Below are 15,991 nucleotides of genomic sequence, written 5' to 3' on the forward strand. Positions count from 1 at the left end.
TGGAATAGACATCCTAATTCAGGGGAGATGATCCGGGACTAGTCTTTTGAAAACTAGAACACACTGGGAGGTGTTATTCCCAGCAACATTCTCTTTGATCTGCTAATCTGAGCAGAGCTTACATCACATTCATAGTTTCTGTATATCTTATGTTTGTAGTAATCTCAGTAGAATGAAGTTGTGCTGGGATTGGTTTTATGAATCTAATTTAAGTCACAAGAATCCACAAATAGCTTGAAGATATTCTCAAGGTTTTGGTATACTGCTCCTGGTTTCTGCAATTCAAAGGGGGCCTCAGGGCATTTCTGCTTTTTTCTGATGTGTTTACGGAAGCAAGACACATCCTTAAACTGCCCATTATGTACATTACTCACCTTCTCTCCTTTCATGTAAGCAATCTCAAAATTCCTATGTACCCCAGATTTCACTATGAGCAATGAGTAGGAGAAGAGCAAATTAACATGCATTCCTATGGTTCATCCTACATCTGATAGAAAGGTGGACACTGATGATTTTTAAAACAATTACATCCAAGTTTAGAATAGTAATTACAATTTTTTATGTATGTATATGTCTTCCCAGATATTTGCTATGCCTATGTAAAACACATTTATTTTTATTTTTACACAGTGAAATCTTATTAGATCTAGATGACAGATGGATGGATGTATGGAAATAATAACAATTAATGCCACTCTCCTACTAACTAAACATGAGTTCCCCACACTTATAGACCAGTTCTAAGGTCCAAAATAAGTTGAAAGTTTTAGATATTAAATTGCTTGTATTGGGAGAGCAGTGACTACCATCCCAAGAAATGAAAATGCAGAGACTTGAATATAGTATTTTTTCACTTACAACTACAGGTTTGTAACTCAAACTTTATCATAGAGCCATGTGATTTGGTTTTTGGCTTAGAAAATTCTTCTTTTTTCTTTATATAACCCCTTTATTTTTTTGTTATGTTCTGTTAGTCACCATACAGTACTTCATTAGTTTTTGATGTAGTGTTCCATGATTCATTATTTGCATATAACACCCAGTGCTCATTGCAATATGTGCCCTCCTTAATACCCATCTTACTGTCTTGACACCTGATGAAATTAAAACAGGTAATGATAATAAATTTTATAACAGTAACGGTTCACTTTTATTGGTTCACAGATCCTATTATATGTAAAGGACAGTATGAACATTTTTGCCAGAAAAATGTAAACACATAAAATTTGGCATACAATCTTGAGGAATTCCCTGACACTTACTTAGACCACAAAATGGGGGACTTTTTAGAGTAAAGGATGTTACTAAAAATCGGGTCAGGTGTAAACTGTACTATTGCCTTGAGCAAACTGGAGGTATGCTACCTTGCCTTTAGTTTACAGGTGAATCCGTGGTTCCAGATTAAGATCCCTGAGGGTTGTTAGGCAGATATTTAAATTTACCTTACCTTTTGAAAACAAAAAAAGGGCACATTTACCAAAGATGAAGTGTTTAATTTTAACTGGTACTGACATGTGTGAATAATAAATGTTAAGAGTTGCATTTTATATTTTAATTTAATTTATCTGAAGTTTAAAAGGTTCCATGCTGGGTACGGAGCCCAACGTGGGGTTTGAACTCATGACCCTGAGTTCAAGACCTGAGCTGAGATCAGGAGTCAGATGCTCAACTGACTGAGCCACCCAGGCGCCCCAGAGTTGCATTTTAAATCTAAAAATATTTACCTTCACTGCAAACTCCATGTTTGTAGCTTTATGTATGCATCTCTTGCAAACAGAGTAGGAGCCAACTCCAATATCTTCTTTTACTTCATATCCATCAGTAAACTGAATACTGTTTCTGTGCAACTGCTACAGACACAATTACAAATTGACAAAGAGTTTTGTAATGACTATAGTATAACTCATAATAGGAGAATATGTTACCCATTATGCATTGTTGATGTTAATAAATATAAATGAATATAAGCAAAAATAAAAATGAATCTTTACAGCATTTATTCTTCCACAACTGTGTATTTTAGAAGTGTCTACCATAAAATGTACAGCAAGAAATAGGCTTTTTAAAAAGATTATGTTAAAAAGAAAAAATTGAATACGGACAACAGAAAATGCAGAGTTACTTGATAAGGGGTTGAAAGCCTTGCCTGTGACTGAGCCCTATTCCACTCTCCAGCTGGCGCTAGGTCTTTGAAGTACTTTTGCAAATAGGGAGAAGTCTGAAGTCTCTGGTATAGAAGAAAAGATTTAGGAGGATCCAGACTTAGAACATCTGGGTTCTTGTCTCCGATGCCCCTCCGGTAGACCTGAACATGTGTTTTCTCAGAGGGTAATGGTGAAGATTAAATAAAAATAACATATTTGAAGGTGATACCTATTATCATCACTGTGGACTATCAGTAGCCATGCCCTCCATTTCCATCCTCAAGTCAAAGTTTCCATACAACTTCTGCTAGAGAAGCTGTTAATGGGTTAAGTACTAATAACACGTGGTAGGATGATGGCTGGCAAATTAGTAGTTCCATAAGCAGGCTGAGGGAAGTTGTGCTGTCCTTGGCTATACTAAAAGGAGACCCCCTACCCAATGCCTATGAATTGTGTATAGGTTAAAATTTGAATTCTGTAGAATATATGTTTGTGATTTCTATGTTAGATACAGAAGTAGAACTTAAAAACTTGCCATATATCACACGCTTGCCATAGTAAAAGGAACAGACTACTTCAACCATGAACTTTATTTAAAAACCAGTGTTTAAATTGGTTTTCTAGAAAGCGGAAAGCAAGATGACTAACTCACGAAAAAAACTTTAGAGCAAAAGCAACTTCATCATCAAGCAAATTCAAGCACTAATTAGTGCCCTAAAAACCATCAGTGCTTCAAAAGATATACTGGAAGATGAATTAAATTTATCTTTCCATGATACTAGGATGGGAAGAAATAGATCTAATGGTTTGTACTACTTGTGTTCCTCTAATAACATTTACTAGTCCAGTCTCCTGTTATAAACACAAAGACATCTGGAAATCTGCTTCTGTGGTTTTTACCTTGTGCTCCAACTCTGATACACAGATTGGATAACGAGGTGGGGGACACCCTAAGATAGTACCTATAACCATTTCTTTTTTTAGTAATGGGGGCTCCAAAAGAACGAGGACACAAACTTGGAAAATGTAAGACTGAAGTACAATTTTATTTCTCATTTCTACGGCAGAAGTTGGCAAACTATAGAACCTGAGGGCCAAATCTGTTTCACTACTGGTTTTTATAAATAAAGTTTTATTGGCACACAACCATGCTCATTTATTTAGCTATAGTCCATGGCTGCTTTTGTGCTCCAATGGCAGAGTTGAGTAGTTGTAACAGAGATCATATAGCCTACAAAGCCTCAAATATTTATTAACTGTCCCCTTACAGAACAAGTCTACTGAGCCCTGTTCCAAGCTATCAGGGAACCAGGAGACCCCAGTTCATCATAGTTGACCTGACAGAGGCAGAAGATGAAACAAATAGACCTGATAAACATTATGAGGCATAGGAGAGGGTGGAGACAAGATGGTGATATGTATCTCGACTCTCTCAGAATTCCTTTTTAAAAGATTTTATTTATCTGAGAGAGCGCGAAGAGCTAGGGAGAGCACGAGCCCCTCCCCTTTCAAGTCAGATAGGTATCCAGGATTCTGGTGCATGCAGTCTTTTTAAAAAAAGATTTATTATTTATTTGAGAGAGAGAGAGAGAGAGAGAGAGAGAGAGGGAGCGTGCATGCTGGGGCAGGTGGGGGGCAGAGGGAGAGGCAGACCAATAATCTCAAGATGACTCCATACACAGTGCACAGCCTGCCACTGGCCCCATCCCATGACCCTGAGATCATGACCTGAGCTGAAATCAAGAGCTGGACACTTAACCAACTGAGCCACCCAGGCGCCCTATCTCTTTAAAGGCTTATGAAAGAAATTTCTAAGAGTAACGTCAATGATATAAAATATATTTTAAGCTGCCCACTTAAAATCAGCAGATAAATCTAATTATTCACACAGTGAACTATATCTTTCAACATTTCAAATTTTAAATTACTTATACATTCACTCACCTGCACAATTGAATGCACACCAACTGTCTGCATAGCTTGGCTTTCATCATCTGAGGTGATAGCAACAAAACTAAACCCCCGAAAAAGCTGATGTGCGTTAGCACTAGGTGGAATGCCAGGTGAATCTGAAAACAATAATACATTACTAAGAAGGTAATACTCTGAAAGGTAATTAAGGGAAGAACTGTTGACAGTATGACCTTTCTCACTTATTCTGGAATTCCACTTTTTAGGCATCCAAGGCTTCCAGGATAACTCAGTGAAACACTCTATCATCTCTGTCCTGATAGCTTATTGGCATCACAACTCTAACATCCTCGTTCATCTGAGACCAGAAAATAGCTAATTCATTGGAGAATATAATAAATCAATGAATTACTAGGCTAATGTTATTTTAAATTAGCACTGTCTCATAGAATTTCCTGTAGTGATGGAAATTTTCTTTATCTGTGCTGTCCAACATGGTAGCCACTAGCCGCATGTAGCTCCTGAGCCTTTGAAATGTGGTTAGTGTGACTGAGAAACAAAATTTTAAATTCTAATTAATTTAAACTGAAATAACCACATGTAACTACTGGATACCATATTAAACAGTGCAACCCTACATGATAACCTAACAATACTATGGCTCCTGGTGAGGGGGAGATACAGGGTTCACCTACAGATAATTTCGGAGAAAGGAATTTAGTCTGGTGGTCTCAATATATAATATCAGAATCTGGAAATCTAAACTACAAGTTAAAGATTACTATATTTATATATATAACAAAAATAATTTCTGAAACAATCATGGTATGCAGTCCTTAAAATACATTTTATGACAGGACATGTGTTGTTACTCAAATTATTTGTATGGAATCTACTGGCATTAACAAAAATAGAAAAATACTTTTAAAATATAATTTTCACTACAAAAACAAACAATAAAAGCATAACAAATGTGCTGTTCATAAATATAAACACACAATTAAGCATACTAATATTGATAATCATACTATAAAGGCTAAGAGCAAGCAAAAACCAAACAGGCAAATACACTTAAACATCAACCCCACATAAAGTTAACATCAGCTTGCTATTCTCAGCAACAAATACTGTTCAGTGCATTTTAAATCAATGCGACAGTATTATACTGAAGAACTCTGCTAAGAGAACCAATCTGGGCAGAATATAATATACAACTGCTCTCTTTTGAGATTTTTCCTCTATCAGGCCAATTTGTAATGAGAAAGCAAAGTAAAACATTACTATTTATCATCAATCCTATGCATATCACTGTTCATGTATTTGATAAAATTTTGTTCATGTATTAATTCAAATTTCTAAGACTATCTTATAAAAATAATAAACACCCATCAATGTTTAACATAAATTATGAGGATATTGACTGGAAAGCTTTATAGTGAGGTTTAAATGATGTATTCTATTGAAAATATATGCAAATATACTTTTTATTTATTTGCTTGTCAACGATAAACCTGGGGTCTGGTACCCCTAAATGAGAGAGTATTAGAGTACAGAACACACCATTACATGCATACACACACTAATTTAATGAAATACAGATTACCATTTCAAAGATAATTTCTCTATAATAGTCACTGTTTATGCAATTTTAGGATAAAGCATGACACAGGATATAAATAATTTTGAAATGATCACACCTCATATAAAGTTTATGTTTTGGATTTGAACTTCACAAGTACTTCCAGAATACTATCTACTATCAGAGTTTTAAAAAGTACTATCTATACTGAAGAATATTTCATGTAAAAGTAGCTACAGGTAAATAAAAGCACAACCAAAGAATTTTTTCACATAAATAGTATCAAAGTTTAAGGCACAATCTAATTTGCTAAAAAGACTTAACAAGGATCTTAACTGCTATAAAATGCTGTAAAGGATTTACTAATTATCTAGTTATTGCAGCAAGGATATGGTATGAAGGAGAGAGATGAGGATAGCATTAAGAGTCATATATTTGTGTTACATTTAGGTTTTCACATTTTGTCCTTACCTTTGGGAGTTTTTGCAGTAAACTCAGGATCAAAATAGAATGTATCCTCAGGCCTGCCAGTTGCAGGTTTAAAAGGTGGATGAATTTCTCTTCTGTACAGTTTCTGGGGGGAAAAAAGAGAGACTTAGACATGCATTAATTATAAAAAAATTCAAGCAAATTTTCATTGTATACTCACATTCCAGTCTATTGTTGAGAAAAATGAGTGTCTTTTAATTTCCTCAACTCCATCTGGTCCTGCACCTATCAAAAATTACATGGCAATTTTATTTCAAGGAGGAATATAGTTTATTTAGTCTTTGCTTTTAATATTTGTCCTAATAGGTCATAATTCCACAACAAAAACAAATATCTACCTCCCCCATCAAAAAACCCCAAAGACCAATAAACACACAGAAGAAACAAATTAATTACAAATTTTACCTAATCTGTTCGCAGGATTTCGTTTGAAAAGCATTCGTAAAAGACTCTGGGCTTCAGGACTCAAAAACTGTGGCATCCCAAGTTTGGCTCTAAATAATAAACCCACATAATCACATTTTATTTTTTGGAGGTATTTGTATTTTATTTTATTTTATTATAATTTTTATTTGGTTATATTAGTCACCATGCAGTACATCCCCAGTTGTATTTTATTTTTAAATTTTTAATCTTTTTTATTTTAAGATAGTTGTAGATTTATACTAAGTTGTAAGAAAAAATACAGACAGATCCTGTGTACCCTTTACCCAGTGTTCCCCAATGGTCACATCTTACAAAAACTATAGTACACTATCACGACCAGAATACTGACACTGATACAATTCACTCATCTCCTTCAGATGTCTCCAGTTTTAACTGCACTCATAGTTTGTGTAAGTTTAGTTCTATGCCATTTTACCATATGTATGGGTTCCTGTACCCACCACCACAGTAAAGACACCGAACAGTTCATTACCACCAGCATACCTCACGTTGTCCCCTTATAACCACACCTGCCTCCTTCCCTCTCCAATTCCTAACCTCTGGCAATCACAAATCTATTCTACATTACTATAACTTTATCATTTTAAGAATATTATGTAAGTATAATCATAAAGTATGTAATCTTTTCTTATTCAGCATAAATTCCCTTGAGATTCATCCAAGTCGTTGAGTAGTATTCCATGGTGTGGATGTACCACAGTTCGTTTATCTATTTACCTGTTGAAGGGCATCTGGATTGTGTCCAGTTTTGGGTTACTATAAATAAAGATGCTATGAACATTTGTGTATAGGTTTTTGTGTGAACACTTAATAGAATTTTAGTCCACAATCTTCTTTTAAAAAGATTTTATTTATTAGAGAGAAAGAGAGAGAGACTACAAGCAGGGAGAGGGGCAGAGAAAGGGAGAAGCAGACTACCTACTGAGCAGGGAGACTGATTTGGGGCTCGATCACAGGACCCCGGGATCATAACCCGAGCCAAAGGCAGACACTTAACCAAGACTGAGCCACCCAGGCGCCCCGAGTTCATAATCTTCTAACAAACTTTTCTATTTTTATAAGTTTTGCAACAAGCACTGCCTTGAGAGTAAGATCGTCTGAGTTTTAGCTCTGACACTGTTACTAAGAACTTTGTGACCTTGGGAAAAGACAATACCCTTGGGTCTGTTACCACTTCTTTTTAAGTAAGGGGATTGACCGTTAGATCAATGGCTCTCAAACTGTAGCCTCGGAACCCTTTCTCAAAAGAAATTTAAGAAATCCACTATTTAAAACTGCTAAAAGAACATGTGCTTCATATGCCTATGTTTACCTCCCATTCCCTTTAATAGTCTTACAGGGAAGAGGAGCTGGTGGGAAAGGGGTCTGTGGAACATCTAAGAGTCTACAGCAAACAGTCTGAAACCCGCCAGCTTGAATGAGCTTGAAGGTCAGTTTCAGCTCTAATATATAATTTTATTCTTTTTTTCTAACTTATAAATTAAGGAAACTAATGATCCCCTAAGTATGAAAATAGTAACAGAGCTGGGGAAATGACTAGCAGAGAAATTTCTACTTCAGAAATAGATCCATTTATTATTCAGTGAGTTGTTATTGAGCTACTGTGTGCCAGATATTCCCCAGTGCTGAGGATACAGAGATAAAGATGACCCCCTACAGTTAGTGGGCAAGATGGAGATGGATAACTGGAGGATAAACCTAGTACGTGAAGAGGCAAATTCAGAAGGACATATAGTAAGACTGCTAAGGGAACAGCAGGGGATATCTAATTTAACATGAGAGACTGAAAGGCCTTAAACGCAGTTTAAAGGTTGAGAATTTATTCATTTGACTAGTGTTCCCCCAACATTTTACTAAATAACTTTAATTTCTCTAGATACTCAACAACAGTAAAATACTTCACAATCTAATGAATTTGTGGACTGCTATCTATTATACCCCCTGCTGGAGACACAGAATAAAATACACTGCATATAAAAGGCTGAGAAATCTAAAGTAAAGAAATAAGTATTTTTCTAAACATTCGCTTCCAGTACCTCTTTTTCAGAGAATACCTAGTCACATCTTGTAGAATTAGGATTCTGTTGAACAAATCTGGGAAAATACTGCCATATTAGGTAATAAGGATATAGCAGAGGTCTTTAAACAGACTAACGGACTAACATAACCGAATTTATTTTCAACAAGGTAACTCCAAAGATAGTATAGATTGATCTGGAGTGAGAAGTGGTGGTAGTTGTAGGCATTCTACTTTGGAGCTTGACTCAATAGCATAGGTAGGAGACCACCATGGTCTGAGAATTGTAAGCAGTGCAATGTAAAAGAAAGCCTGGGACACTGAAATATTTCTGAGAGCAAATTTGGTCAATACCTGCATGTGCAAGAGAGGGGAAGAAATCAAGAATGATTTTCAGGTTTCTGGCTTGGGAAATAGGGTGCTTAGAAATGAGGTTAATTGAAAATACAAGAAGAAAAAAAGAGCAGCAAACATAAATTTAGTTTAAAAATGTTAAGTCACATATATCATGTTTTTGGAGAGCCATGCAGGTGAGTAAATGCAAATACAGGTCTGACATCTGGTTAAGTTTAAGAAAGAGTAATTTGACAGTAATTAAAATGCTGAGAGCAGTTATAAGAAAGACTGAAGTCAGCCAGGAAAATGAGCAAAGAAGGGAAGAAAAGCATATCAGAGATGAAATCCTGGGGAACAAGAACAATTAAACAGTAGTCAGAAAAAGAAGAATTTAAGCATTAAAAATAATGAATGCAATTGTTTGTAAATGCTGAATCACACTGACTATTAAATCCCAGATTCATTATAGTAAAATTAAAAAAAAGTCAAAACTAACACAAAACCCAAATCATTGGATGGCATCCCCACTGAAAGTAATCAGGGCTCTGACAATTGGAAATAATTAAAAATCAAACATTTATTCTGCCTTTCTTGTTCGAGCCTTATTTCAAGGTAACTAAAGAGCCCCAGTTGATTAGTGAAAGTTCATTGTTTTGGAGAATACCAGCTAATAAACGAAGAAGGAATAAAAGTAATAGAAAAATCATGATTTTTGAATCCCTAATAAAATAATTGTTTCAAGTAATGATTACCAATGGTTGAAACCACTAGATTAAAGCCTGCTAGGGGACTGCGCAATAGAGGGATCAGCTGTAACTACAGAACTCATCACTTAAAGTGGGGCAACCAGGTGTTGTAAGCCTTCTGATGTGATGCAATAGGGTGCAGCATGAGCTATGAAATAATCTTGTCAAAAAAAGTTTAACCAGAAATGCGATAAAGGAACAAGTTAAACAATATTACACGGAGAATAAAACTATTTCAACACTCTTAGGAAGAGACTAATTGTTGTGTAACCATGCTAAGAAGAGAGCCAAAAGAACTGGCTTTAAATTCATTCAACTGATCAAAAACAACTTGCCTAGGTGAATGTTGTTTTTCTTTTTTCCAAACCAACCAATCAGTAACTGCTCTTCATCTGTGAAAATCAGCCAAACAAGAATGGACTGACTCCAACAACCACACCTGAGTGCCAAGTGATCAACAACAGTCCCACCCAAGTAACCACTCTTAGAGATGATGTCAACTCACTTATGGGCCTGAAAATCTGCCAATTCTTGAACTCCACCCTTCCCCCAAAACCCTATGCACGAACAGTGGTCTATGCTGCTTAGACACTATTAGATCAGCATCACTCTCCCTTACTATAGGAAGCAATATGATCCGCTTTATGCTTTTTGTATACTGAGAGGTCATCTTTTGACAAGATAAATTCCGAAAGTAGAAGTCTATAAAACTGTCTTGGTTTCTTCTACAAGTAAATGGTAGGGAAAAACAGGGTACGGTGTTCTGGAAAAACAGAAGCTTGAGAAATACAACCAAATGAAATGTTCGGACGTGATCTGGGACTACAAAGACACAGTTCTGGAGAAAATGTGAAAAATCTGGTTAAGAACTGGTATTAGTGGGGCGCCTGGGTGGCACAGTCGTTAAGCGTCTGCCTTTGGCTCAGGGCGTGATCCCGGCGTTATGGGATCGAGCCCCACATCAGGCTCCTCCGCTATGAGCCTGCTTCTTCCTCTCCCACTCCCCCTGCTTGTGTTCCCTCTCTCACTGGCTGTTTCTATCTCTGTTAAATAAATAAATAAAATCTTAAAAAAAAAAAAGAGCTGGTATTAGTGCATAGGTTAGCAGTGTCTTGTTAGGTATGGTTATGTAAGAAAACATCCATACTTTCTAGTGATGCATACTGCAGGTGAGAAATGGCATGTCTGGAATGCTTAAAATATTTCAATGAAGAAAGAGAGAAAAAAAAGGGACAGATGAAGCAAATGTGGCAAAATCTTGATGACTGTTCAATCTGCATGACTGATACATGTGTTCACTGTATTAATTCTATTTCTAAGAATTACATTAGAAATTTTTCATAATTAAACAGAGAAAAGCAGGCAGAGAAGGAATGGTCAAGCAAGAGACCAAAAGAGGAACTCTTAGGGAGGTAGGAGAAGCAGATGTGAGTAGGAAGATCTAAATGGGGAGAAAGTGGCCAACAGTGTCAAATACTCCTAGAGACACCTTTCTTAACTGTCTCCTCTAAAATGGCTCCTGCCCCTGCCCCTTCCCTCACACTTCAAGAATAATCTGGTTTATTATGCCTATTCCTATCTGAAATTATTATATTCGTTTGTTTAAATATTAATTCCTTGTCTCCCCCACTAGAATGCAAGCTCTGTGAGACCACAGAAGATCCTGTCAGTCTTGTTCACACTGCATCCTACATATATGTAGCAAGACCTCAATCATCTGTTGAATGAATTGTGTGAACAAATGGTGCAGAGAGTCACCTTTCTAACAATCTGCCAATGGTTTAAGCAACCAGACCACTGATGACCATAATAAGGGGAGTTTCAGGACAGTGGTAAGAATGAACGATCAACAGGCTGTGAAATAAAAGGAGCTAAGAAAAGGTAACAGAAAGCACAGACTCTTCTTTAACGAGGCTTTGTGTTGAAAGAATGCAAAAAGATGGTGCAGAAACTTGAAAGGAAGGCTAGGTCAAAGAAAGGGTTGGTTTTTTTGTTTGTTTTTTGTCCCCCCCCCCGCCCCGCCCCGACATCAGAGTATGTTTGTTAGCTGAAAGGAAGGGACCAGGATTGATGGGAGTAATGAAGGTTCAGGGAACATTCATTTACATGGCAAATATTTTTTACCCTTTTTATTGTGGAGAATAACATAAAGTGCAAAAGAAACAAACCCGGCACAACCCCAACACCACCAAAATATACAGTTCACTGATTTACCACAAAGTGAACAGTCGTGTGGCCAAGAAATGTAACATTGCCAGAACCCCTCATTCAATGTAACCGCTTTTCTTATTTTGCCTTGGCTGCTGCCATCTAAATATGGACCTTAAAAACTATGCTTTAGCTTGTCTGCTTTAAAACATTATAAATAGAGGGGCGCCTGGGTGGCTCAGTTGGTTAAGCATCTGACTTCGGCTCAGGTCATGATCCCGGGGTCCTGGATTGAGCCCTGCATAGAGCCCTGCACGGGCTCCCTGCTCTGCAGGGAGCTTGCGTCTCCTTCTCCTTGCCCCGGCTCATGCTCTCTCTCTCAAATAAATAAATAAAATCTTTGGAAAAAAACACAAAAAAACTTTGTAAAATAGAATCATATAGTTACTTACTCTTTTGTGTCTGAACTCTTTGCTCAACATTCTTACGTGATTTACCCAAGTACCTGCATATAACTGTGGTTTGTTCATTTTCTTTGCTGTATGGCACACTGCACCCCTGGGCAAAAGGCCTCAGTCTGTTTTTGTATGGCTTTCGAGCTAAGAATATTTTTTATATTTTTTTAAGGATTTTATTTATTTGAGAGAGAGAGAGTGAGCACGAGTGGCAGGGAGGAACAAAGGGACAGGGACAAGCAGACTCTGCGCTGAGGGTGGAGTCCCACAGGGGCTTGATCCCATGGCCCTGAGATCATGACCTGAGCTGAAAAGAACCGGAGGCTTAACTGACTGAGCCACCCAGGTGCCTAGGTTTTTACATTTTTTAAAGTGTTGGAAACAAACAATAAAAAATAATATGTGACAGACACCGTGTGTGGCTTGCAAAGCCTAAAATATTTACAGATCATTTGTCAACCCCTGCTGTATTTCATGTATGAATATAACACAATTTATGAATCCACTCTACTGCTAGTGATCCATTTTCCACTTTTTGGCTATTACAAATAATGCTGCTATGAACATCTCTATTCTAGTTTCTTGGTGTGCAAGTACCTTGATGCATGTAAATTGAGCGCATGCCTACGAATGGGATTACTGGATGAGGGTATACATATATTTGGCTTTAGAAGATAATGTCGAAAACTTCTTTCCAAAGTGGTTATAAGAGTATTACATTCCTTCCAGCTATGGATGAAAGTTTCCACTGCTCCACATCCTGTCAGCACTTTATACTGTCAGTCTTTTTACTGTTAGCCATTCTTGTGGGTATGCAGTTGTAGCCCACTGTGGTTGTAATTTGCATTTTCTGATTAGTGAGGGTGAGTAACTATTTACTGGGCACTGAATATCCTCTTTTTTTGTGTGTGAAGTCCTTACATCTTTTATCCATGTTTCTACTGGGCTGTCTTTTTCTTATTGATTCACTGGAGTTCTTGATATATTCTGGATACAAGCCCTTTGCTGGTTATGTGTCTCAAATGTCATCTTCTACTCTCTCAATGGAATCTTTTGATGAGGAGTTATCAGTTTTAATATAATAATAATTTATCAGTCTTTTCTTTTATGGCAAGTGCTTTGTGTGTCCAAAGACTATTTTTCCAACCCAAAGATCATGAAAATAACCTCCTATACACTCTTCTAGAAGCTTTTTAGCTTTTTACATGTATATGTAAAATATATATATATATATGTGTGTGTGTATATATATATATATTTGTGTGCTCACTTTGGCAGCACATATACTAAAATATATGTATATTTTAAACTCCATCTGCATTAAGGCTATAGTTATGCTGTCCAATATGGTAGCCACTAGCAACAAACAGCCACCGAGCACCTGAAATATGGGTAGCTCAAATTGTAAGTGTAAAATGCACCCTGGAAAAACTAAAATAAAATAAAAGGCACACTGAGTTTCAAATAAGTATGAAAAAAATGTATCATATCTCATGAATCATTTTCTAATGTTGATTACATGTTGAAATGATAGTACCTTGGATATATTGGGTTAAATAAAATATATTACAATTAATATTAATTTTTTTACTTTTTAATGTCGCTACTAAAAAATTTAAAATTAAGTAAGTGGCTCACATTACATTTCTATTGGAAAATGTTCATCTATTCATAGCCACATCTTTACAATACTGGGTCTGTCATAATGTGAATATGGTACAACCTTCCAAGTTATTTTGGTCTTTTAAATTTTCTTTAAATAAAATTTCCTAGTTCTTTGCACAGAGTTCTTGTATAACTTTTGCTAGATTTCTTCCTAGTTATTTGAGTTTTTTTATACTACTGTAAACACTATCTTTTTAAAAAATTCCATTTTCTGTTGCTAGTAGATAGGAAATCAATTTTATTTATTGACCTTTTATCCAATAACTTTGCTAAACTCTTATTAATTCCAAGAATGTATATGAAGATTTGGATTTTTCTATGGATACAATCATGTTATATAAATAATGACAATTTTATTTCTTCTTTTTAAACCTTAAACCTTACTTCTTTTCCTGGCCTTATTGTACTTGCTAGTATCTCTAGGACAATATGAACAGAAGTGGAATAATGGATGTCCTTGTCATATTCCAAATCTCAAAGGTGAAGCTTTCAATATTTTAGCATTTACATGAGGATTACATGAGTATTCCTTTGGAGATGTAACCCAGAGCCCCAGATCCCTGGTGTTTCTGCTTGGGGTAGGGGCCTTGTCTCTGGCTGTACTTGGTAGGGGGCATGAATAAAGGCCAAAGACTCCAACACGTGTGTGGCCAGAAAAAAAAAAATAACAAGAGTACTCTATGGGGTTTGTTCATATTTGAAACACATTAATATTAATGTCATAATATCAATGAATAAAATTTCATATTTTAGCTTGAAGCATTTATTTTTAAATCTCATCAAAACATATCCACTAGGGAGTACTTACTTAAGAATCATAGTCATTGTTTCTTTTCGATCTTTTCCTTGGAAAGGTAGTGTACCAGTGAGCATTTCAAACTACAAAAAGGCAATATCATCAGAGGTATTAGTCAATAAGCATAAAATCTCAAGGCCAGAAAGTAAAAAAAGCATCATCTTAATTCAAACCAAATCTTGTAAAATTGCTATATAATAAAACAAGTGATTTATAGTTCTACCATATTACTGAACTCAAAAAACACCCCAATCCTTACCATTAACACACCAAAAGACCACCAGTCTGCACTCTGAGTATGACCTCGACGATTAACTACTTCGGGAGCCATGTATTCCACAGTTCCACAGAAAGAATATGCCTTCTTTTCATGGTCAATAGACTCTTTACTTAGGCCAAAATCTGCCAAAATAAATATCAAATTCGTAAAATCCTACGATAATTTCTACACTTAAAGTTTAGGCTTTGAGTTCCAATATTTATATTTATTATTAAAAAATTCTAATCCAAGTTTTCAAGGCAATGTGTTACTCAATATTTGCACCATGATCAACCTTAAAAGAAATTATATAGAGAAGAGAATATTTTAATAAAATGAGGATTTTTACCTGTTAACTTGATGTGACCTTCTTCATCAAGAAGTATGCTGAAAGAAAACAAAGTCAGAAAATCTTTTCAAACCACTAGATATTTACAGAACCTAGAACTGAAACTACTGTGTTAAGTACCAGATCATTACATTTATTCTAAAATATTATTTCAGACTGTGAATAAGGGAAAGGTAAAAAAGGAGAAAAATTTTTTGGACACACATACATAACAAAACCCAAAGGCAAAGCCTTATAAACGTGTATCAAGGGCACTTGAAAACTATTAGGAAAAGAACCAAAACCTATACTCTTTCTAATTTCTAGTTGCTCTTTCTAATGCCTTTCTGCAGGGATGGCCTAATTAAAATCCCTAGTGCTTGTATAATAGACAGAGGGTCCATATATTTAAGTTTACTGCATTAAAGTTGTCATTTTCTTGGTCATTTTTTAGGCATCTGACTCAATCATTCTTTCCTAGTTTTTCTATCCAATCCTCTTTTTCTTTCTCTCTCTTTTTTTAGAGCAGGGGAGAGCGGGGAGAGGGAGAGAGAATCTTAAATGGGGCTTGATCTCACAACCCTGATATCACAACCTGAGCCGAAATCAAGAGTCAGACACTTAACAGAGCCACCCAGGCGCCCCCTATCCAATCCTCTTCTTAACACACT

The 15,991-nt window shown here is 36.1% G+C and overlaps 1 protein-coding gene across 9 annotated transcripts in view; it reads right to left on the bottom strand.

Moving 5' to 3' along the window:
• RPS6KA3 (ribosomal protein S6 kinase A3) overlaps positions 1-15,991 on the bottom strand; it is a 111,218-nt gene that overhangs the window by 20,516 nt on the left and 74,711 nt on the right. For all 9 annotated transcript variants that reach the window (XM_048213396.2, XM_057310514.1, XM_026480206.4 and 6 more), the window contains 8 exons: positions 15,342-15,379; positions 14,993-15,135; positions 14,746-14,816; positions 6,529-6,617; positions 6,284-6,348; positions 6,106-6,208; positions 4,089-4,213; positions 1,725-1,850 (listed from right to left, as the gene is read on the bottom strand). In XM_048213396.2, coding sequence (XP_048069353.1) covers positions 1,725-1,850; positions 4,089-4,213; positions 6,106-6,208; positions 6,284-6,348; positions 6,529-6,617; positions 14,746-14,816; positions 14,993-15,135; positions 15,342-15,379 — 760 coding nt within the window. The remainder of the gene's footprint in view (positions 1-1,724; positions 1,851-4,088; positions 4,214-6,105; positions 6,209-6,283; positions 6,349-6,528; positions 6,618-14,745; positions 14,817-14,992; positions 15,136-15,341; positions 15,380-15,991) is intronic.

This window comes from Ursus arctos, chromosome X (assembly GCF_023065955.2).
Source record: "Ursus arctos isolate Adak ecotype North America chromosome X, UrsArc2.0, whole genome shotgun sequence".
NCBI lineage: Eukaryota > Metazoa > Chordata > Mammalia > Carnivora > Ursidae > Ursus > Ursus arctos.